The sequence below is a fragment of the Malaclemys terrapin genome, chromosome 2 (assembly GCF_027887155.1).
Source record: "Malaclemys terrapin pileata isolate rMalTer1 chromosome 2, rMalTer1.hap1, whole genome shotgun sequence".
NCBI lineage: Eukaryota > Metazoa > Chordata > Testudines > Emydidae > Malaclemys > Malaclemys terrapin.
In genome coordinates, this window is record NC_071506.1 from 281899321 (window position 1) to 281923567 (window position 24247).

The window sequence follows — 24247 nt, forward strand, 5'->3', positions numbered from 1 at the left end:
GTCACAGTCTTGCCACTCTTACTTCTGGGCTGCCTTCAGAGCTGGGTGGCTGGAGAGCAGCAGATATTGGCCGGGCACCCGGCTCTGAAGGCAGCGCCCCGCCAGCAGCAGCGCAGAAGTAAGGCTGGCAATACCATACCTTGCCACCCTTCTGCGCTGCTGCCTTCAGAGCTGGGCAGCTGGAGAGTGGCAGCTGCTGACCAAGGGCCCAGCTCTGCGGGCAGCAGCGTAGAAGTAAGGGAGACAATATCATACCAGGCCATCCTTACTTCTGCGCTGCTGCTGGCGGCGGCTCTGCCTTCAGATCTGGGCACTCAGCCAGCAGCCGCCGCTCTCCAGCTGCCCAGCTCCGAAGGCAGCACGACCGCCAGCAGCAGCGCAGAAGTAAGGGGAGCAGTGCCGCAACCCTCCTACAATAACCTTGCAACCCCCCTCCACACACACACACACACAACTCCTTTTTGGGTCAGGACCCCTACAATTACACCACCGTGACATCTCAAATTTAAATAGTTGAAATCATTACATTTACGATTTTAAAAATCCTCTGACCGTGAAATTGACCAAAATGGACCGTGAATTTGATCGGGCCCTAGTGACGAGCATGGTGGAAAGACAAAATTCACCTCAATGCGCCATCAAATCTCACTGAAGTAGGGCTGGCCGGAAAACAAAAATTCCACTTCGTGAACAGTTCCCAGGTTTTGAAATCTTTTGTCGTCACTGGGGTGAAGAAGAGAACTTCCAAAACATGGGTCTTCCATACCCCAGGCAAGTGCCCTACCCTGCTGGGCTCTGGAGTCAGGCTTTCTTTCAATCTCTCCTATTGGAGCTGTAAATAACTACACGTTCACTGGGACAAAGAGAGTAGTTGACTCTATAGCCTCGTGCTTAGGGCATTGGGGTGGGATGGGGTTTTGCCTCCATGCTCATCCCAATGTGGAGGAGGGGCTTGAACCTGGGTCTTCCATCTCCCAGGTGAGGGGCTAGCTATTGGCTATTCTGGGATATAGTTTTGGTTTTCTCTCTGCTTTTGACCAAACGTTCCATCCTGCGGCTGGGAAACCTTCATTGAAACCGATACGTTTCCAGGAAAAGTTTTGGTTTGGACGCATCAGCATTTTCCGTTGAAAAATTCCCGCTAGTCACGTGGTTTTTAAATAGGGCCGTGGCCGTTGCTTGGGCTCTTTGCTCCGGAGTGAATTTTACCTGAAGTGCCTAGCTAGATCTTGTCACACGTGCCTGTTACCACCATGAGGCAATAACAAGGCTGGACGAGATGAGGTCTGCTAGGGACCAGAATAAAAGGGGTGGCCCTTCCTTACCTCCGTGGCATGAGATCAAGCAGAGAGCACTCGGCTCAGACACAGTTGGCCTGAGCTTGCTAAATGCCTGAGCTGTTGTGAAGGAGCTGTGTACCGTCACCTCCTCCAGTAGGATCTGAGGATGCTCTCTGGAAACATCTGGGAGGACGGGGCCCTGGGGAAAGGCGCCCTCTTGATCCGGTAGCGCCGCAGGTTTTGGTTTTGTGATTAAAAAAAAAAAAATCTTTCTCTTTTCCAGGTAAATTTTATTCTTTTTATCAATATTATCCGAGTCCTAGCAACCAAGCTACGGGAGACAAACGCAGGGAGGTGCGATACGAGACAACAGTACAGGTGAGAGTCCCCTTTCCCTTCCGGCACGAGACAGAGAGACGCACAGGATGGGCTTGACAGCCTGGGAGATCAATGTCTCCTAATCACCTGCAGAGCAGGGACAACGCACATGCAGCCTCAGTCACTGCCATGCTCCTTCTGTTTTCCACCGAGCCAGCAGAGTTCCGGTGGAGCAGCAGCGCATGGCGGACCGGGGCATTGCAAGCCTCCTCTCAGTGCTCCCTTAAGGAGGGTAGATCCTAGCCTGGAGGGATCAGCCTCCAAGGTCAGTTTGGCTCATGGCCTGTCTGCTGGCATGGCCATCGAGGGCTAACGATGACAGTGATATTTGTGATGTGGACACATACACCATCTATTGAGGAGACCACCAACAGCTGTTGGGTAGTAGGAGTGTCTGGTCCAGTGGCTAGGGCCCTGGGCTGCTTCTCAGGCCGCCTCAGCTCTAGTCCTGGCTCTACCGTGTGGACGCTGGGGAAGTTCTGTTCTTTGTCTGCCTTGTCTATTTAGATTTCAGGGGCTGTCTGTTACGTTATGTTTGCACAAAGCCTAGCACAATAGGGTCCCAATCTCACCACCGTAGCGCCTCTGTATTTTACCGTGATGACCCAAATAATTACTACTAATGATTTTCGATCGTTACTGCCAGGGCCGGCTTTAGGCCAATTCCCCCGATTCCCCGGAATCGGGCCCTGCGCCTAAGAGGGCCCCGCGCCTTAGGTGCCAAATATTTTTACTCACCCGGCGGTGGTCTGGGTCTTCGGCGGCACTTCGGCGGCGGGGGGTCCTTCAGTGCCGCAGAAGACCTGGAGCGAGTGAAGGACCCCTCACCGCCAAAGTGCCGCCGAAGACCCGGACCGCCGCCGGGTATTCAAATCGGGCCCCGCAGTTTCTAAAGCCGGCCCTGGCTACTGCCCTAGGTTGACTTTGAACCAACTGCATAAAGCAAAAGGCCCTGGCTGTACCGTAAAATCCCATCCTTCCTTTTTATACTTTTCCCCTCCCTTGTTTTCGCAACCTTGACCTGCAATTGCTCAAGTGAAGAAAGATTCCTAACTATTCACAGGAAGTTTGGAGTTTCGTCTTGGGTTTTCTTGTCTGTTTGGGTTTTTTTTTTTTCCCATTCCTTTCCCCTTGACAATGAAGCATATTTGCAACATAGTCAAAGTTTGACTGTGAAAGTAAATAGCTGAGAGACCTCCGCAGCTAGAGAACTCCCAGGGCGTTTGTAGGCTCAAGTTCAAATGATTCAGCACACAACATCCAGAGGAGAGAGAGCAAAATAATTCAGTTTGGTATCACTGAAAAGCAGGATTCCCAGGTCGCCTCTACCAGCTTGCTCCCAGAAGAGTATCCAAAAGTGAGATAATGCTTAGTCCTGCTGTGAGTGCAGGGGACTGGACTTGATGAGCTCTCGAGGTCCCTTCCAGTCCTACGATTCTATGTTTCATTGGAAGTGGGGCTGGAATTTGGCTTCAAAATGCAAAGGTTTGTTTTGCTGCCATGTCACAGCCGTGACTGATCTGTTTGTTTATTTCTCGCTCGGAGAGGCTTGCTATTAATTATGGCTTGGACGGGCTCAGCGCTTTTTATTTTTTAATCCCTGCAGAGATTGTCAGTGGTCGGACGGCGAAAGCACCGGGCCTCCTGGCAACGCTGCCCCCTTGCTAATTGCCTCCATTTGGCAATTGCCGTCACCATTGGCAGTGGTTTCGATCCCTGGATCGGCATCATTTCCAGGCAGTGTCTGTTCCCTTAGGGATTCGAGGGATGAACCCAGCCAAACGTTAGGGTCTGGGTTGTAGCTAAGGTGCACAGGCTCCTTCTGAGGTGGAGTTGCACCTCCATCTAGGGGACCTCCAGCGCACATTACACCCCAGGGAAACACAAGGTGATAGCAGATGAGCTGCCCCATTCCATAGGATGGCGTGGCATTCTCTCTCCAGTGCCCCCAGCTAGCCGAGGTCAGCATCCATCCAGCTCTGCTGATCTCCTCCATTCCATCCCCCATCAAGGATGCCAGTGCCCACGGAAAGCAAGCGTGGCACGGTCTTGGAAGTCCCCCTCCTTGTCCCGTCTGAGCATAGGCAGGCTGGCCTGAGATATGGAGCAGCACCATCCTTCGTTTACAGGGATTTTTACTGCTGGTGGAAGGTACTGGCTTGATGGGCCTGGAGACTGGATATCCACAATCGGGCACATCATGGGTAGCAGCGGTGCAAACTCCCCCCCTCCCTCCCCCGGCCCCAGCGCCATTTCACCACCTTGCCTCAATCCAGACCCTAAGGAGACCCAGAGGATAATTCAGACTCATGACTTTCTCCATGTGTTTCTCTCCTTCTCCTGTTCCTACAGGAAGCTGCTGAAATCTACCCTTGTCCTTATGCCTCTGTTTGGAGTTCACTATATAGTTTTCATGGCTTTGCCATATACAGAGGTGTCAGGGATTCTTTGGCAAGTTCAAATGCACTATGAAATGCTGTTCAACTCTTTCCAGGTACTGTACCCTGTTAAGCTTTCTGGGCATTTTAAGGACAAAGTAGTGATATTCGGTGGGACGGAACGTGGACATCAAATGTGTTCTGTTTTGGGGGAAAGGATTTTTAATCGGTGCCAAGTTACACTCCCAAGACTTAATGGATGTACTTTGGTGCTGGGTGTATTATGTATTTGCAAACCGTGTTAAGGTACTTTGGGACAATGTGTCAGGCAAAAAATTTAATCGTTTTACGATCATTTGTCCACCCAAATCCCTTGAGATCCAGGTTAGATCCTCAGCAGGGATAGGTCAAGAGAGCTGCATGGATTTAAGCCAGCTGGCCTCAAAGTAGCTTGTCCTAGTCCTACAAACGGATCCGCTGACATGAACTGCAGCACCCCACTGAAGTCGATGATAAGCAGGGGTATAATGCGGATCTGAGTGCAGGACTGGGATCTTTTAGCCAAAATGAGTGCAGCCATCTGATGAACATTGCGTTGCATGCACACTGCACAGCCCTCCCTTAAGGACAACCTACTGACCAACAGTTTAAAATCTTAAGTGACTGACTAGCGTGGCTGACATGAAGCTGGGAAATTAGAGCTGGGCTCAGACAAACTCTGGATCCAAAGTGCGGGGAGGTGCAGATTCAGACTGGACCTGACATGGGAGGACCTGGCCCTGCATTCTTTGCGCACCCAGAACTCCCATTTGGGTGCAAAGGGAATGCATGACTGGGTCCCAGAACTGGCTTTTCATCTCATCTAATCCTGGATTTCCCATATCCCAACTGACTGTCCAGTTTTGGGCCCCACACTACAAGAAGGATGTGGAAAAATTGGAAAGAGTCCAGCGGAGGGCAACAAAAATGATTAGGGGGCTGGAGCACATGACTTAAGAGGAGAGGCTGAGGGAACTGGGATTATTTAGTCTGCAGAAGAGAATAGGGTTACCATACGTCCTCTTTTTCCCGGACATGTCCGGCTTTTCGGCAGTCAAACCCCCGTCCGGGGGGAATTGCCAAAAAGCCGATCATGTCCGGGAAAATGGCGGCTCTGCTCCTCCCCGACTCTTCGGCTCTGTTTAAGAGCCGGGCTGCCCGAGCGCTACCGGCTTCGGGCAGCCCCCGTGCCTCCGGACCCTGTGCCGCCGGAGCCCGGGAGGGGAAGTGCCCGGATGGGGGCGCAGGGTCCGGAGGCAAGGGGGCTGCCCAAAGCCCGAGCGCTACCGGCTTCATGGTTTGCCGGGCAGCCTCCAGACCCTGCGCCCCCGGCTGGGCGCTTCCCCTCCCGGGCTCCAGCTGCGCTGGGGAAGTGCCGGCTGGGGGCGCAGGGTCTGGGGGCTGCCCGGCAAACCCTGAAGCCGGTAGCACTGGGGCAGCCCTTTCCCCCTGGCTGAGAGTGGAAGGGAGGAGGGTGCGGAGTTAGGGTGGGGAAGGGGCGGAGTTGGGGCGGGGCTATGAGGTGGGGAAATGGGCGGGGCCAGGGCCCGTGGAGGGTCTTCTTTTTTTATTTATGAGATATGGTAACCCTAGAAGAGAAGAATGAGGGGGGATTTGATAGCTGCTTTCAACTACCTGAAAGGGGGGTTCCAAAGAGGATGGATCTAGACTGTTCTCAGTGGTGGCAGATGACAGAACAAGGAGCAACGGTCTCAAGTTGCAGTGGGGGAGGTGTAGGTTGGATATTAGGAAACACTATTTCACTAGGAGGGTGGTGAAGCACTGGAATGGGTTCCCTAGGGAGGTGGTGGAATCTCCTTCCTTAGAGGTTTTTAAGGCCCGGCTTGACAAAGCCCTGGCTGGGATGATTTAGTTGGGGATTGGTCCTGCTTTGAGCAGGGGGTTGGACTAGATGACCTCCTGAGGTCCCTTCCACCCCTGATCTTCTATGAGTCTATGACTGCCCTGACTCTGGGCTATACAGTCAGTCTCTCCCCACTTCCCCCCGAATATTTATTTATACAAAGTGGAACATCTCCAACAAGCGAGTGTGAGAAAGCCCCACCCCAGAGTACTCCAGAGACGCAGCGAGTAGGCCGCTCACCTGGGACACAGCAGGCTGGGGTGCAAGTCCCTGCTCTGCCTGCTTCAGAGTAAGGGTTTGAACCTGGGACTTCTACCTCCATGCTAAGTGCCCTCATCACATGAGCTATGGGATCTTCTGAGAGCTCTGGGGTTTTCTGCAAAAAAATTCTAAAGGTCTCGGGTTCGTCCTGATGCGAAACCGGCACATTTCTGAAAGCTTGAAAATTTTCCCAGGGCAGGAAAATGACCTGGGACAGTGGTGAGCAGCTGCTCTCCCAAAGCCTTTACAGGACATCTGCAACAGGAAACAAATGTGCATTTTCTATCGCAGCCTAGGACAGATGTGCCAGCCAGCCAGCCGGGATGCTTTAAACGCTGGTTAGCCGCTAGCCTGGAGGACAGTCATTGTCACCCGTTTCTTGTAGTCTGCTAGACAACAGGAGTTTTCCTAGTTTGCGCTGGTTTTTAGCTGGGGTAAACTGGTGTTGCTCCATTGCATTCAGTGAAACTATGTGGATTTGGGCCACGGTTTCAGTGAATAGACATAGAGCTGCGGCAGGATAAATGCTAATGTGTTGTTTCATCTTCTTTCCAGGGATTTTTTGTTGCCATCATATACTGTTTTTGCAATGGAGAGGTGAGTGTCTTTGGTTCTTAATGATCTTCTTTCATTATAAATAGAGTCCAAATATCTACAGTCAGCTAGTCCCACCGGGGTTAACTCTACCGAGGTCACTGGAGTTAGGCAAGCAGAGAATTAGACCCTTGGTATGGAAATGTCTCCACTGCTTTGCACCTTACTTAGTCATTTCCCTCTGGGTGAAGTGGATCTAAAATGCTACCAAACGAGAATCGGTTCAAACTGGGTATAAAACATGACTGCTCTGATCTGGTAATGTTTTATGTCCCCCTCTGCCCCAGGGTAAATGAGAACACCAAGGACAAGATGGTGGAGAATCAGGCCCAAACCATCTGAGCCATTTAGGGGAAGATTATTGGCAGCCCATATGGAAGAGCCTCTCACAGCAGTAATCCCTGTGCTTTGGGGAACTCCAGATCTGCTAGTTTCCTCCCCGCTTGCAGATGCTTGGAGGCAGGGAGGCCAAGCCCCCACTCTTTTAGCACAGTGGGGATGGTACATTGGGATGAGCAGTTGAGTCCATCTGAATGGCTGGAGCAAAGAGGGCACTCTTAGAATCATAGAAGTGTAGGACTGAAAGGGCTCTTGAGAGGTCTTCTAGTCCAGTCCACTGCATTCAAGGCAGGGCTACATAATAACTAGACCATCCCTGACAGGCGTTTGTCTAGCCTGTTCTTAAAAACCCTGCAGTGACAAAGATTCCACAACCTCCCTAGGCAATTTGTTCTAGTACTTAACTACCCTGACAGTCAGGTAGTTTTTCCTAACGTCCAACCTAAACCGCCCTTGCTGCAGTTTAAGCCCATTGCTTCTTGTCCTTCATGGACAAGGTGAGATGTCTGCCTGGGCCCAGTCTTCCCACGGCTTCTTCTGGGAGAAGCTCTGCTGCCCTCTACACAGGGCTATGTAAGTGCCATTATTATCTTGCCTGTGAAACGTAGCCCACTACTTGTTAATGTTGAGTTACTTCACCAGCCTCTAAACCTTCTGGTAACTCACACTCTTTTTCTGCATCATCAGCAATGCCCATTCTGGGGGACTGTTGTTTGTAGTTCTTCTTGGAGCAGCAGGGAGAGCTCAGGTGGAGTTGTTTGACCAGGCTCTGGTAAAATGCATAGGGATTAAGGCCAGAACAGACCACTATGATCATCTGCAGCATAACACAGGCCAGTGAACCTTACCCAGTGATTCTTATATCAAGCCCAGTAGTTTGTGTTGGAAATAGAGCGTAATCATTTCGAAAGACATCCAATTTCAATGGAAAAACTCCAAATGACGAGAATCCACCCCATCCCTTGGTGAGCTATTCCAACGGTCTGTTACAGTCTGTGTCCAAAATGGGCATATTGTTTCCAGTTTGAACACTGCTGATTCACCTTCCAGCCATTAGATCTTGTTTTGCTAGATTAAAGAGCCTTCTGCTACCTGATACCTTCTCCCTTTGTCAGTACTTAACAGACCATGATTAACTTGCCTCTTCACATTCTCTTTGCTACGCTACCTATAGATTGAGCTCCCGCAATCTCTCGCAATAAGGCATATTTTGCAGACCGCTCGTTCTTCTTGTATATCTTCACTCCAGTTTTGCTGTTGACATTGCTGCTCTTTGGAGAGGGTATAAAACCCAGGCCGTGCCAACTTGTAGCCATTCAGAATCCAAGGGCATTTTTTTCTGGAGAGTAGAGGTATTAATCCAGGCGTCCTGGCCACATTCCAATCTGGATAACGACTTTCTGTCATCCTAAATCTCCATATTAGTCCAGAACAAGTGTTTGATTTAAATACTAACGCTGCAACGGGACATGAGGCAAAGAACAAAACTAGTGTCCTAGCTAAGAAAGCCTAATGGAAAAACATTCATCATGGCCTGATAGCAACTGCCATGTGGCATGGTAAAAACATTCACTCAAGATTAAGAGATTCTAAGGTCAGACGGGACCACTGATTACTGCACTGTGTGTTACCGACGCTGGCTCTAAATTATGGGCTGGGTGTTGTTGGCTGGTTGGTTGATTGGCCAGGGTTTTTTGCGGGGGATAGACTGCACATGGAGAACAAACGGTTTGAATGATCCCAATATACCGGAAGTTTGCTATACTTTTTTAAAGAGTTTGCAGTAAGACAAGGTGGCTTCCTTTGGGACTGAGCCTTTCAGAGTTTTACCTAGCAGGCAGTGGTTTGGTTGCTTACGGCTCAAAGAGGACTCCGAATAGGCACCTGGGAAGGGAAATCTGAAAGGGAAGGTCACGCATCTTCCACAAGGAGAAAGCGATAAAGTGAAGGAGAGAGAGCGCCAATCAGTTAGGGACACATAATGGGGCCAGATCCTTGGGGGGTGTAAATGAATCTATGTCCACCGAAGTCAATCCAGAGTCCGTTGAAGTCAGGGAAGCTGTGCCCATTTATACCAGCTGAGAGATGGGAAAGACCTAACAGGCCTTCTAGTCCATCCCAGCTGCCACTTGGCCCAGTCGAGTGGTAAATGGTGCAAGCAATGGGACTTCCGCCATTGTCCTCAGCAGACCATTCCACAGTCTCATTTATCCTGCCACTAAGGGGTGGTTCATGATATCCAGCAGAACTATCCCTTTGTCCCCATTTGAATCCCATTACTCCTATTAATCCCACAGCCAGGTATCTCTATCAACACTACCTCCTTCTGTAGCCCAGTCGCCAGCGTCATCCCGCACCATTCTTCCCTTCATTCCTCACTCACGATCTTCCCTCTCTTTTCTCTCCATCTCTTCAGGTTCAAGCCGAAATAAAGAAGTCATGGAGCAGGTGGACTTTAGCCCTTGACTTTAAAAGGAAAGCACGAAGTGGGAGCACGACCTATAGCTATGGACCCATGGTCTCCCATACCAGCATCACTAATGTAACCACCAGAGGGGCCCTAGCCCTACATCTCAATACGAGACTTGTACCGGGTGCCCTCAATGGACACCGAAATTTGCCAGGCTATGTCAAAAATGGCTCAATTTCTGAAAACTCCATGCCTTCTTCTGGGCCAGAGCAGTACAACAAAGAAGAGGAGTACCTGAACGGCTCTGGACTTTATGACGGAGACAGACCCACGGTACTTGTTGAAGAAGAAAGAGAGACAGTGATGTAAAGAAAGAAGAAGAAGACATTTCCCAGAGAGCGTTTAGTGGGCAAAAGAATGCCAGGCCACAAATCAGATGCCAAGGGTTTTCATACAGTTTCTCTATTCTGTGGAACAAGAGGTCAAGTTATATGGGAAAAGTGGACCACAGATGTGGCCAGCTGTTGATCACACACATTTACGTAGTGGTCTAGTCTTCAAGGTGTGAATGAAGGCAGTCTTCTCCAGACCCACGGTCCTTGTGACCTGTTGAACAACGGGGATATTCAGAGTTTACAAGGGGATGTACAAATGATACTCTGTAGTTTCGCCTCTCAGAGAGTGTCCACAGCACAAAGATGCAGGGAATTCAACCAAGTGAAACGAGACAGTCTGGTGAGGAATGTGACACGCCATTTTCTTTCAGTGGTGCAAGCTACCCCAGGGTGTTGCCATCACTGCTTGGATGGGTTTGGTTTTCTCATTTGTTTTAAAGAAGTCTAGCTGCCCTACAATCACCCACACCAGACTGGCTGAGTCCCACTGGCCATGTCTGCCAGTTCAAGAACACAGCACAAACAGCTCTGGTTTGATGGTTTTGCCCCTTCGTTATAAAACCCACCCCTTGGGGTCATTGTGTGCAGTTCCCTGCCGGAGGGGCCTTAATTCTGATTCCTTGATGATGCAGCATGCTTTTGTGATAAATGACTCCCAGCTACTGGATTGCGAGTGCCGAATGGGCTTCCCGTTCTCCAACCCAGAGCCCAAACGACAAGAGAGAAGCCAGTACAATCCTAGGATTAAAATGCAAGTATCAGAATGTAATGCATTAGCTTGTCCAATCTTAGAAAGAAGCCCATTCTGTCTGCTTCTAAGTGGGTCGAGATGGAAAGGAAAGTTTGCAGCTGCCTTGGTGTGTGTGTGTGCATCCGTAAAGCCAACTCAAACCTTTTCTTTCTTTTCTTTTTGGAATTTCAGGAAAATTGACTTAAAATCTTTAAATTATTTTTCGTTCTCACCTCTGCATTGCCTGCTTCCTGTTGGGTCTGGGCAGGCCAAACTATCTTGAAGGACTGTTGTAGCAGTATTCCCATCTCAGCCAGGAGCAGGAAGGAGTGGGAGTTGGATGAGACAGCCTGGTCTCATGAGATGTACAGGCCAGTTTTACAGAGCCAAGGCATTTGGATACTTCGGAATTCCAGACTTCTGGGTGCACTGCCGAACTTGCCAGACTTTTTGTGGTTTGACCATCAAGAACACACACACACGTAAGGTGGGCCATATCCTCAGCTGGTGGAAATGGTTGTACAGTTGTAGCTCCACTGAGGTCATTGAAACTACCTATTGAGAACGAGTATCCGGACATCACAGTGATGGGCCAAAAAGGGAAAACTGTAAGATAGAGTCTGTGTGAATGGCAGGAAAAGGGATCAGGGATATATTATTATATATATTCCCTTGCTGGTGGATTCTGTTGATGTCCTGCTGTCACCATGGAAGTAGGTGGTGGTGATGTTCCCCCACTCTGGTACTTTTATCTGACTTGCCTGCTAAGCAGCAGTCAAGTGGTAAAATCCAGGGGTTAGACCTTTGGCTGCTGAAACTTGGCATAGCTTCCTTCAAGCCATTTCACACCAGCTGAGCTTATTGCGTTGTGTCTCTGTAGATGCTATGATTTAGAGCCACGAGGTGATAATGACAGAGCTGCCATTCCAGTGGGCCATTCCTCAGAGCCTCTCAGGGGGAAATCTGGCTGAGGCAGGCTAAGTTCCTTCTTGGGCTCCCAATGCCCCAAGGCGAGCTGTGGTTTCTCAAGCCTCGATCCGGCCCATAATAGTACATTTTGGAAGTGCTTCCAGTACGTGAATCGTGTTGGCCCCATATAGGAATCATCTGGCTGCAGTCAAAACATAGTCAGAAAGAGAAGCCTGCTGACTGGTGATTCAGAGACATATCCATACCACCAGAGATGGACTACTGAATCCACTGCTCCTCTCAGGGCTTAAGAAGGCATTCCCAAAGCTCCTATCTTGATGGAGTCTGGTGGGGGGACCCTGAGAAGAGCAGCTGGTATCTTGACTCCACCTCAAGTGTCCTGTACCTGCCTTTGCACCACCTCTCAGGTTAAGACCCAATCCAAAGCCTGACCAAGCCCGTGGAAAGACTCCCATTGACTTTGTTGGGCTTCAGATCAGAACTTGGGATGGGGATTGTGGTAACCAAGAGAGTGCCCCCCCCCGGGCTCTGAAGGAACTGTACTCCCCATTTCAGGTATAAATGAGGCAAATGTTGGAAGGTGACAATATTTATTTTTGATGTTTGTTTTTGTTTTGTGTGGTTAGAATAAGTCCAAATATTCTTAGCAATTTTCCACCGAATGGCAGCTATTGAAATGTCAGGTCTCCAAAGGGTGAATCGGTTTGGTTGTGGGTTTTTTTTTTTTTTAATAAATACTATGCAGAAATTAAGTAATCTTGCAAGGAAAAACAGATGGACTGAGTGAACGTCTGGCGCTGAGAGCAGGCCAACATTGCAGAAATCTGGGTCAGTCTGAAGCGCTCACTGCTTGCATCTTAGCCATAGATGCTGGCATAGCCTCTGGAGGGAATTGGAGGAAGCGGAAGTTATTGCCAGTCAGCCTTCAGCATGTGTACACTTGAGTTATTTAGCATCCCATTCAGCCGAGCTGTCGATGTGTAATCCCAATTCAAGAGAGATATGCATTAAGTATGCTGGCTCTGGCTTTCCAACCCTTGCATGGATCCTTTCAATCTGCCCCCCTCCAATCCCCAATGGACGTGTGTTGTGCTTAAAACCTACCAAGTGGACGCTCGACCCTTGTGACTGTATCACTCAAAGAAAGAAATTACTTAGCAACGTTTCCTTACTGGGGTGATTCATTATTTACTGTGTTTGCTGAAGACAGCTCGAGATCAATAACGTGTTTGGAAATCATTTAGCAAAGTTCAAGTAATTAACAAGAGCTATGAAATTAATTTATTTGTAAAGACAACGTGTATAATAAATAAATGTAAATTTGTCACTGGATTTAATGACCAGAACCTGCTGTCAGTTGCTAAACATGACCAAAAATTACATGGAGATGGGGAGGGAAATCTATTCTTGATCATTTCCAACACAAATGGTATGTAATGATAAGTAATTTTTTTTTCCTTTGAGTGTTCATATGCATGAACAGAATTGCATGTAGGAATTAAGAACATAAAAAATGGAATTTGTCTGGTTTTAAAGTGAATCATACTGTATTGTTGTTGAATCCTATTCAAATCCTACCTGTGCTGAAAGCAAGAGTTGCAGAGAACTGATGGTGGAGTCTATAGGGCCTGATACAATAACAAATGAAGTCAGTGGAAGGTGCGCTTTGGATGGAGCCTGTGGTATCTTGCAAAGGGGAAGAGGAGAAGGAGCCTCCAAAACTGAGCGTTGTGATCAACTTTGGAGATATCGCAGTTGGATTATGGGCCAAATTCATCTTTGGTGCCCAACTGCAATGAGGGGCTGAATTTGAGCCCGTACAAATTGGGTTGATAATCTGGTGAAAAAGCTCGTTCTTCTCTGGCGTTTCTGGTGGCCACCACTAGCACTGCAAGACTATCCTTCCTTGCTCTGTCACCATGTCTAGTTCGGGTCAGATACTGGATGCAAGGGGGGGAAATACCTAAGGGCTTCAGAACCACAAAAAGAAAAATAAGCTTGTCTAGAGTTCAATTCTAGGACAGCTCCAAGGGGGGACAGTTGTCCACCTTTTTATCTGTGTCAGCTTGCACTCCTCCCTGATGTTTGCTCTGTGATGTCTTATTTGTCGAAAAATGATCTACAGCATTGAGACCATTCAGGTTTCCCTTCAATCTCGTGTCCAAAAGTTTTGCTCTTGTTTCCAACTGGCTCCCTGCTCCCTTCCTTCCCATCAACAGCCATGCAATCTGAGCTCTTCACTGTTTAATCTACCTCCTCTCTGAAATACACAGAGATGTTGTTCTTCCCCTTCCTTGTGATTCTTGAAAGGCAGAAGGTGCGTTCTATGTGGGTAATCCCCTATCGTCTCTGCTCTGGGTGCGTGTGTTTGTAGGCCCCCTATAAACTTGTTTCATCTTTGTTCCTGAGAGATGGTGTCATTTTTCACTGTTCCTCCACTTTGTCCCATCTCATCTTCCTGGAGTTCTTACTTTTTTAGAACCAGATCTTGTAATCCTTACACCGTCCATTCTTGGGGCAGTTTTTGATAGCATTGATGGAAATTAGAATTTCAAAATTTTGGCAACAATTTTCGATTTAAAAAAATATTGGGGGGAAAATGGGATGAAATGTTTGTAAAAATGCATTCTCTTGTTTTTTGATGAGAGATGACTGAAATAATTTAAATTTGAAAATTTCAAAAATTAAGGGGAAAAATGTCTTTGTGGGTTCTTTTAACTAGCTGTAACTTCTGATACCTTTACTCACATTCAGTTACACCAAGAATCAGTCAGTGGCTTCAACCAATACTACTCAACGGGAGTAAATGGGTCGGTCTGGCCCTTACTCGGCCAAAACTCCCCTTCAGAACAATGGAAGTTTCTCCTGAGAAAGCACTGTGTGAAAACAGAACAAGCACTGTATGGCTACATCTACACTACAGGGGGGAGTCGATTTAAGATACGCAAATTCAGCTACGTGAATAGCGTAGCTGAATTCGACGTATCGCAGCCGACTTACCCCGCTGTGAGGACGGCGGCAAAATCGACCTCTGCGGCTTCCTGTCGACGGCGCTTACTCCCACCTCTGCTGGTGGAATAAGAGCGTCGATTCGGGGATCGATTGTCGCGTCCCGACGGGACACGATAAATCGATCCCCGAGAGGTCGATTTCTACCCGCCGATTCAGGCGGGTAGTGTAGACCTAGCCTATGAGTCAGCCCTTAGAGGGTATGTTGGAATAATATGAGAAGCCATCCTGTGCACAACTCTGCCCTCTACTGGCTGGAGTGTTCATGAGTTTCACATCTGGTTGTGCCTGTAGCTTGTTGAGCAGAAGCCCACGCTTTGGAACAAAAGCATGTGAGGTGTATGCCCAACGTTACAGTTTAGCTCATGGCCTAGGTTGTGTGTTGTGTGTTGTGGTCATGGAGTCTGGAGGTTCTTGCACAGCTCAGTGAACTTAGCTCTGTGCTGCCTCTTTTTGTCCATCTGGATAAATCAAGGTTTTTCCTTCCGTTGAGTTGCTTTCTTTAGTGCATTGTGTGAAGACCATGTTTCCAATCATCTGGCAACTCTTTCAGGGTGGGCCGATGGTGCCTGATGAACTGAAAGTAGATGCCAGGAAGCAGAGTATATAAATTATTTGGTGCCTGATTCTCCATTGTCCTGTACTTTGTGTCATCTTTGATACCACTGCTCAGTTAGTGTAAATGAAAATAGAATATCAGGGTTGGAAGGGACCTCAGGAGGTATCTAGTCCAACCCCCTGCTCAAGGCAGGACCAATCCCCAGACAGATTTTTACCCTAGTTCCCTAAGTGGCCCCCTGAAGGATTGAACTCACAGCCCTGTGTTTAGCAGGCCAATGCTCAAACTACTGAGTTATCCCTCCCCCCACGAGGCCACAGACATAGATAATTCTGGCAACTGAGGGGGATGTCCTCCTCAGGAGAGGGAATAAAGTCAAGCGGGATTAAGCAAAATTAAAATGATTAATGATTATCTTCACTGAACTGCCGATCCTCTAAGCAAACACAGAGCTAAAACCATCTCTTCCCCATCTCCTGTTCTGAGTCTTGGGCCATTTGAGTGCTGATGGAAGCAAAAGACAATTGGAGCAGTCTCTTCCAATTTAAAACAGTCTGTGGGGAGCCAGAAGGCTTCAGTGTCCGTCTCTTGGATTTCTAATCCTCTGTAAGTGGGGGTACCATGCTGCCATCCGCAACTTGTAATTGCCTGGCAGGAGGGTAAAACATTTAGTAGGATGTTGGCTTAGGTCTTCTCCATGCCAGCTCTATCTAACTGCACCTGCTGGGTGAGAGATTGTTTTGCGCCCAATGGCGTGTTTTGAAGACCAGACATTCCTAGATGAGACTTGTCCTTGAACTGTCTTGCCATTTGACTTTTTAATTTTCCTGTTATTTCTGCGGGATTGCCATGTTGTAGATTTCGTGAAGGACACACACAAAATCCCATTCCAGCTACTGAAAGCTTTTACGACATCTCTCCACACAGAGTGGGGTTTGTAGCCTATTCCTCTAGCATGTCTTGAAATGAGAAATGTAGTAAATTGCCAAGGAACTGAGTCTGCAAAAGACCTTCTAAATAATGTCCTGTAGGAATGGCCATGGCCTTTTGGTTTGCCTGGAAAACATGATGGTTCATAAACTGCATGAATAAAAGGAAAGAACACGTCCATCCCTATTCAGCGATCTGGACTGTGCGGCAGCTTTTGTACTGTTGTGAAATTGAAAGGTTGGACCTATTGGACAGCAAATATGGTTGGCCTGAAAGAACATCCTGCTTCCAAAACAGCAAATCCTGCCATCTTTATAAAAGTTCACTGGCCCATCACCATGCCATGCAAACCACTTTCTGACCTCCCTCAACATCAAAACTAGAGCTTTGGCTAGTGGGCGGAGCTCTTAGCTAAGGCTGCAGCAGAAAAGGAAATCATGGCTGAGTTGCTATAAACCCATGTGACAGAACATGAGAGACTAAATCGTAGCTCATCTGCACCAATTCATAAAATCCTGGTGAAAGACACACAAGCCTGGCTTTGACTTGGGCTTCATTGACAAGAGAGAAGTAGCTTAGGGTTGCCTTATCTTTTCCCTTAATGGACGTTTGCCTAAAAGTTCTGAGAGGCAAGTCTGGTCTTTATGTCCCATTTGATCCTTGGTGTCTCCATTGGAAATGCCAAAAAGGCTAGTTTGAATGGAGACGCTTGTCCATTAAGAATTTGACTAAGACCTACCCAACTCCATTTCACAGAAGCAACTTCCAGGCTCAAAGCAACTCATAAGAATTTCTGTCTCAATTTGATTAGAAACAACCTCGAGACAAAAGTCTGAGTCATAGACATTGGTAATGGGTTGCAATGGACTCCTCACCCTCAGATTAATTAACTTTACAACTATCTATTAAAAGCCAATAATATCAAAGGGGTCTCCTGATCAGGTGGCCTTGTTTAGAAAATACTGCTAAATATCTTCACTCACTAACTAAATCCCCTCTGTGGATGGAGGGCTAGAGGTTCATTTGGCTGAGAATTTTAGAGGTTAGTTTTTCATGCAGTAATATTTTTTTATCTGGACTCAGATTCATGCTTTGGCTGGCCGCCCATTCTACAGCTTTAATACAAAGCCAATTCCGAGTATCTGAAAGGAGACATAATGGGCTTAATTCAGCACGGCAGTATGCCAGTTTCCCAATGATTTCTGTGGCGTTACATCAGTGAAAAACTGAAGAACTGCAGTGCCAAATTGGTCTCTTGTTTTTGGAAGGGTGGATTTATTAGTCAAATACTGTTCTCAGGAACAGATAGTAATTAAACCCTTATTTTAACTGAGCCAGGCTGATAAGTAATTATGTATTTATTTCACCGGGTTATTTTCAGTGTCGTTACTATTGTGATTTCTGCATGATGCCTGGCTGTCCGATCTTTGTTGAGCAGAAGGGAGTTCTCAACAGTGGATGGAATGGAAGTAATAAATTGAGACAACTGGCCATTCATAATTGGTCGCCAGGGCCAGACAGTTAGAAAAAGGGCCTGACTCTGATCTCCCAGCCACTGCTGTATGCCAGGAGTAACTCCACTGAAGTCATTGAATTACACCAGTAAAATACCATGTAAAAGAGATCAGAGTCAAGCCTTCTGTCGGAGGCTCATAGAGAATTCTGTTTCATGATGCTAATCCAATGCCTCTATTCCTACCTATGAAAATTCTCTGCAAATAACTAGGGATTGGCCTAGCCACTTTAAGATTTCTAGTTACTACAGCTATAGGTGGGACCCCTTGCTCTACAGTAACTGGATCCACTGATGTTTGGGGTGGGGTTGTTTTTTTTAATAACAAGAAACAGTGCTGGCCTCTGTAGGTTAAGCTCTTGCATTTGTATTGGAGCCAAAGCCAGCGCTTCTAAGCACATAGCGGAACAAATTTAGCCCCAATTAACCATGCAATCCCGTTAAATGAAGTCGCATGGGGTTAGACATCAGCTCCGAATCTGGCTCTAGCTTGAGGAAACATGAGCAAGTGAAAATGCTGCAACGAATAAAGTTTAAATAAGAGTCCACTTCAATGAACAGCATCAGGGACCAGAGAGGAATATAATTCTGGCACCAGTTCTGGAGAACATCCCTCCACAACCCTTCTGCAAGTGCCCAACTCTAAGCATGTGTTTAAATGCTGTTCTGAATAGAGATGGATGTTAGCACGTGAGTGACTTCTGTTCTGAACAGAGGCCTCACTGGGAGATCAAATGGCTTCGTTGACAAGATCTGTTCTTCTTTCTCTCTCCCTTCCCCCACACAGGCAGAGATCACGTTTTTCAACCTTCCCTTCTGTCCTCCAGCGCAGATAAGAAAGATGTCCCTTGCACAGGTCTGAGCACAAAGAGAGAAATCCAGGAATTAGGGGTTCTTGTTCTCATATTTAACCTCCCTCTGAGCTCTGGTGTCCGCTTACCCCTCCACCTCTTTGGGACTGCGTGACGGTCAATAATTTAGGGACAGATTCTCAACTGGTGGCTCTTAGCATGGTTCCACTGAAGTCAATTTCAAATGAACTCCTGGCCTCACTGAATTCAATGGTGAGGCTCCCATTTGACGTCAATGAGGTGGGATGTCACGCTGTTGTTTCTGGAAGCGGTATAAGGCTCAGAATCATTATTCCAATGAACAACCCCCCTAACCGCCCCTGCTTTGGAATAATAATTAACACAAGCTTTGAAGTAGCCCAGAAAGTACAGCGGGAGGGCAAGGTCATGTCTGTAGTACAGCCTCGTTTGTCTGAAATGGAGTTTCAGAGACAGAACTTTGGAGAGGTCAGATCTCTAGTTGCAGCCATCGGGGCAGTTAGTAGACAGCTGATTCTGGATATGGGGGCCATCCAGATGGGAGAGCGTTTGGGAAGAAAGCGGGTTGAATACACGGTTTTGTTCTTGTTCATTGGTCTCCTGTCGAAGTGGGCCCACCTCCTCTGAAACAAAGCCAGACAGTGATCATCCGTACTAAGCGAGCAATGTTTCAGGTCACGGGGTGTGTGGACTGGGGACTAGGGGTGTGTGGTAAGATACAAGTCATTTGGTGGCTTAGTTCCCCCAGTGAGGGTCCTATATGGTGACCAGATGTCCTGATTTTATAGGGACAATCCCGATTTTGGTTTTTTTTTCTTATATAGGTTCCTATTACCCCCACCCCTGTCCCGATTTTTCACACTTGCTGTCTGGTCACCCGGTCCTAATAAAGGGGAAGAATAACACCAATAGGACAAATCTGCAACTGGTATAAATCAGCCTGGCCCTACGGACATGGGGCTTGCCAGTTTATACCCATGTACATGTGCACACAGGAGAAGCTACAGAAGGAATGCAGATGCCGGGGCAGATTGCGCTGGCCCCAGGCTACAGAAGCACTAGGTCACTTGCTTGTCTTTCTGGTGAGCTAGGCAAAACGGACAGGAGGTGATTTACCTGCTGCTAAAACCCATTGCTACTTCTCAGCAACTCCATGCTAAGCCAACAGTGGGGAGTGGCCACTGGCGACCTGATATGGGCACTAGAGAGGATCTTGACTCCCATAAGCCTGCAATGTCCTCCGCTCCAAACGCTGGCTCCTTTTTCTGATTGGAGCAGGAGGGAAAGGGGTGGGCATTGACCAAGGAGCGCTTGCATTGTGTGTTGCTTTTTAGATCACATTTCACGTCAGAGGGGGAAAAAATATAAAGGACAAAACTGTGATTTATTTCTATGTACTATTGAGACACTACATTGTGATGTCTTCAGTAATGCATATGGTTTACATTCCTCCACCTTTACTTTTCTGTATGGACCAAAATAATGAAAGGAAAATGAAAAAAACCACAGGTGTATGTAAAAAAAAAAGGGGAATTAAAATAAAAAGAAATCTTTATTGATTTTGTGAACGTTTAAGGATCTTTGTTTGTGTGCCTCTCTCTCTATAAACCCTGAAGACACTTGTATTTTCAAGCCTGCCAGTCCCTAAGAACATAAGAACGGCCATACTGGGTCAGACCAATGGTCCATCTAGCCCAGTATCCTGTCTACCGACAGTGACCAATGCCAGGTGCCCCAGAGGGAATGAACAGAACAGGGAATCATCTAGTGATCCATCCCCTGTCGCCCATTCCCAGCTTCTGGCAAACAGAGGCTAGGGACACCCTCCCTGCCCATCCTGGCAAATAGCCATTGATGGACCTATCCTTCATGAACTTATCTAGTTCTTTTTTGAACCCTGTTGGTTGGACCAGTGCTACATATTCCATCTGCCTAAATGTGCATGCAAACCAAGAAACTACAGTGCAGATTCTCCCGCTGGTGCAAATCAGTGTAACTCTATTGACTTTAACACAGCAATGCCATTTACACCAGCTAAGAATCTGCCCCTGCACGTGCCAGGACAGTCCATATGATGCACCATTGAGTTTTGTGTAGGAACAAGTGTTGTTGGACAAACCTGTTCCCTTCCGCCACTGTTTGACACCAGTATGCGCTGGTTGGCTGTGACACTCAGCCCCAGAAGTGGCTCTATTTCAGTGATGATTTCAGGCTGGCAATTGCTATGCTAATGTATCGAGAAAACTCCGGAAGTCTTTAGTCAGGCGAAACTGCCATTGACTTCAGTGGGAGCTCCGGGCTTCTCTGAAAACCAGGCAACGAATATAGGTGGATATACATGGAGTGGTTGGCTTGATTTTTAAAACGGCTTAGTTCCTGCACTCCTAACGGTGGGGAGTGGGGACAATTTTGACCAAGGACACTTGGACAAATCCTTGTTTCTATGCAAAGCTCCCCAGACTTTTCAGTGTCCACACCAAGCAGAGACAGGACCCCACACAATTGGTGAGGGGCATGAGGGATGAATTTTCTGATGTGCTGGGTTCTGGTCCTTGCCAAAAGGAGGCTGGATACTATATAGACCAGTCGTCTGATTCAATGTGGCAACTTCAATATAAGAATGAGATAACACACTACAGAGGTCCACAGAGGAGAGCTGCCTTTGGACAGTAGGTTTCCATGCTTGCAAGGACCTTTGGAGTCCCACTGGAAGCCGTAGCTGGTCTGTATTTCCATGAGAAAACCACCCTGACAGTGATCTCCATGACTCACCCTCATAATCTGCTCCATGCTTATCCTGGACCCAAGCAATTTCCATTGACTTAGTTGTAGCTGGGGGATGCCAGGCCCTGAATCCCCCTGGCTAAGACAATGGTTGTTGGAAATGGACAAAACCAAGGCGAAGAAGTGAAGTTGCAGTAATAGGCTGAAACGAGGAGATCCCGCCTTGTCTTCCCTTCCCACCGTGCGCTCTTCCATGTAGCAGCGCCTCTTGCTTCTATTCTTCTCCTGATGTGGCCGCAGCGGCTATTTTGAAAGAGGCACTCATACTGGCTGATATTCTTATGTTCTCAATATCCTATAGGCTTCTCTTTCCATTCAGAATTATGCCAGGCCTTCAGTAAGCCGGGAGCGAACAATGCAGGTGGCTTCTCTGGAACGCACCAAAAGCTTAGTGTAAAAGACCTAATTCGAGATGAGCGAATGCTATTCTGCATGAGTAATACACGCAAACGCAGTAGCATCCAATTGATGGGGGGTGCCCTGCTTCGCAGGCCTTTGTCCCAATTCGCTGGAATTCCTGATAGACAAGAGGCATCCGTTCGAGACTCAAAATGTGGTGCCTTCCTTCCTGCTTATCTAGAGTTAACTGTTATGCAAGTCTGGCCTCAATTGATTATCTTTGTATTATGGAAATTCCCAGAGACCCCTGCTGAAATCAGGGCCCCGTTGTGCAAGGTGCTGTACAAACACAGTAAAAGTCTCTCTACCCTGGAGACCTGACAATCTAAATAAAGAGGCTTTCCACCATCCCCACCCCCTGAACTGAGCTGAGATGAAATCGCACTAGAGAAAGCCAGTGGCAACGACATTCTGCACCGGTTTGTGTTCCTGCAGCATCAGCCCAGCAGAGGCACTCCTCCAAACGGTATAGGGTGGCCAGGCACCCGGTTTTTGACTGGAAAGTCGGGTCGAAAAGGGGATCTGACAGTGTCCGATCATATCTACTGACCGGACACCTAAAGTCCAGTTACTGCCAGCAGGGGAAGTGGAGAGGCGCCGAGTTATCAACCGCGCCAGCCCCTACTTAGCCGGGGCTGCCTCCTACCTGCATCAGGTGGCTGCAGCTCCCAGCCCCGGCTCATCAGGCGAGTCCCTCCCAACCTGGGCCGAGGTGGGGGAGAGAGGGAAAGAGCACCCAGTGATGGGGGGAGGGGGAAAGAGGAGCAAACGGGGGCAGGGCCTCAGGGGCAACGGGCAGGGCAGGAGCAGGGCCTTGAAGGAAGAGGCGAGGTGGGGTGAGGCCTGCAGGGAAGGGGTGGGGCAAGGGCGGGGTCTCAGGGGGAAAGAAGCAGGGCAGGGGGGAGGCCTGTGGGGAAGGGGCGGGGCAAGGGCGGGATCTCAGGGGGAAAGAGGTGGGGCAGGGGGAGGCCTGTGGGGAAGGGGCGGGGCAAGGGTGGGGTCTCAGGGGGAAAGAGGCGGGGCAGGGGGAGACCTGTGGGGAAGGGGAGGGGCAAGGGTGGAGTCTCAGGGGGAAGGAGCAGGGAAGGGGAGGGTCCAGCACTCCTGCTTGAGCGTCCAGTTTTTAAATATTACAAAGTTGGCAGCCCTAGACTCCAAAGGGGTCCGAAAGGGTTGCTAACGCAAGTTTGTTATGCTGAGCCAGTATGGGACACAGGAAGATGAACCAAGATCTGCCTCTCAGGCTCACAATGGGTACCCTTCTTCGAGTGCGGTGGAAATCACACGCAGGTGTCCTAATTAAGCAGAGTGATGGTGCCAATTCTGCACACGGCTCGCTAACCTGCAGCTGGTTCCAAGGAACGGACTGCATTCCGCTAAGGCCCTGCTGTGGGAATGTGGAGGAAGCGGCTCGCTCCACCTTGCCCACCCCAAGCTGAGCCCAGACACAAACACAGCCCTTGCATAGCTGGGCCCTAAGCATATTCCCTGATGGTGCATCCCCTTTTCCCATGGCAAACTTGTAGCCTTACGGAAAACAACCATGCCCTCCCCCCACGCGGCACAGCCAGAGACACCTAAACCCCGAGCCCCAAAGGGATTTAGGTGTCGTCTTACTCCCATTGGTGTCCATGAGCGTTAGGTGCGGATCTGGTGTTCTAGTGATTATACACAGGCACAGGGCAGACCTTCCGGATCCTGCCACGTCTGTGAGTGGGGAGCGCGCCGGGTAACAGCGAGCCGATAGGCAACAGTAAATGGCGCGGGTGAGTGTTTTCCCCCTGTCTTTTTCACCTCCGTTCCTTTACAGCGTCTGACCCTGCACCACAATCCAGCCTGATGCATCGCTCCGGCCACTTAACTCAGCCACTTTCCTGCGGCACAGCAATGCCTATTGTCTAGGAGGCCGGAGCAGCAGCCATATGGTGTTGCTGCTGACCCAAAAACACAACAGCAAAAAAGCCATGCTGAGCAGGCTTTAAACAGTGGGTACAGTACGAGGTGCCAGCCCAGAGGGGAGCTAGTGAAACCCACTTTACAGTTTGTAGGGTGACCAGATGTCCTGATTTTATAGGGACAGTCCCAATTTTGGGGGCTTTTTCTTATATAGGCTCCTATTACCCCCACCCCCATCCTGATTTTTTACACTTGCTGTCTGGTCACCCTAATTACAGGGCCTCTCTGGGCCTGCTCCATAGAGGCTGTGAGTCTGTTACAACACTCTACACCCACAGTGCGTTAGCACAAACTGTACCAGCGCATGCATTTGCCTCTAGGGGTTCGCTGTTCAAACCCTTCCGTTCCCATCATGTTACCCACAGGAGAACCCTCTACTCCCTAAACATGGAGTGCAGGAAGGGGAGACGCTCAATCCATGCCCAGCACAGAGGAGAAATCCAGACTCCACTAACACACTGGGGGTGGCAAAGGAGGGTGGCCTGCTAGTCAGCCCCACAGATATGTTTTTTTTTAATCCTTAGGCTACTGGTCAATTTTAAATTGTTGAACTCTTTAACATTTGGCTAAGGTTGCCACCTGGCCAGTTTTTCTACTGGCTTGTCAGTTACTGGTTGCAATGTGCCAGGTTGGTTTTTGTTTTGTTTTGTTTTGTTTTGTTTTTCCACT

The 24247-nt window shown here is 48.5% G+C and overlaps 1 protein-coding gene across 2 annotated transcripts in view; it reads left to right on the forward strand.

Moving 5' to 3' along the window:
• Positions 1 to 19998, forward strand: part of PTH1R (parathyroid hormone 1 receptor) — a 172935-nt gene extending 152937 nt beyond the window's left edge. For both annotated transcript variants that reach the window (XM_054016758.1, XM_054016759.1), the window contains exons 11-14: positions 1564 to 1658; positions 4011 to 4152; positions 6756 to 6797; positions 9550 to 19998. In XM_054016758.1, coding sequence (XP_053872733.1) covers positions 1564 to 1658; positions 4011 to 4152; positions 6756 to 6797; positions 9550 to 9912 — 642 coding nt within the window. In that variant the 3' untranslated portion in view covers positions 9913 to 19998. The remainder of the gene's footprint in view (positions 1 to 1563; positions 1659 to 4010; positions 4153 to 6755; positions 6798 to 9549) is intronic.
• Positions 19999 to 24247: the final 4249 nt, after the last annotated feature.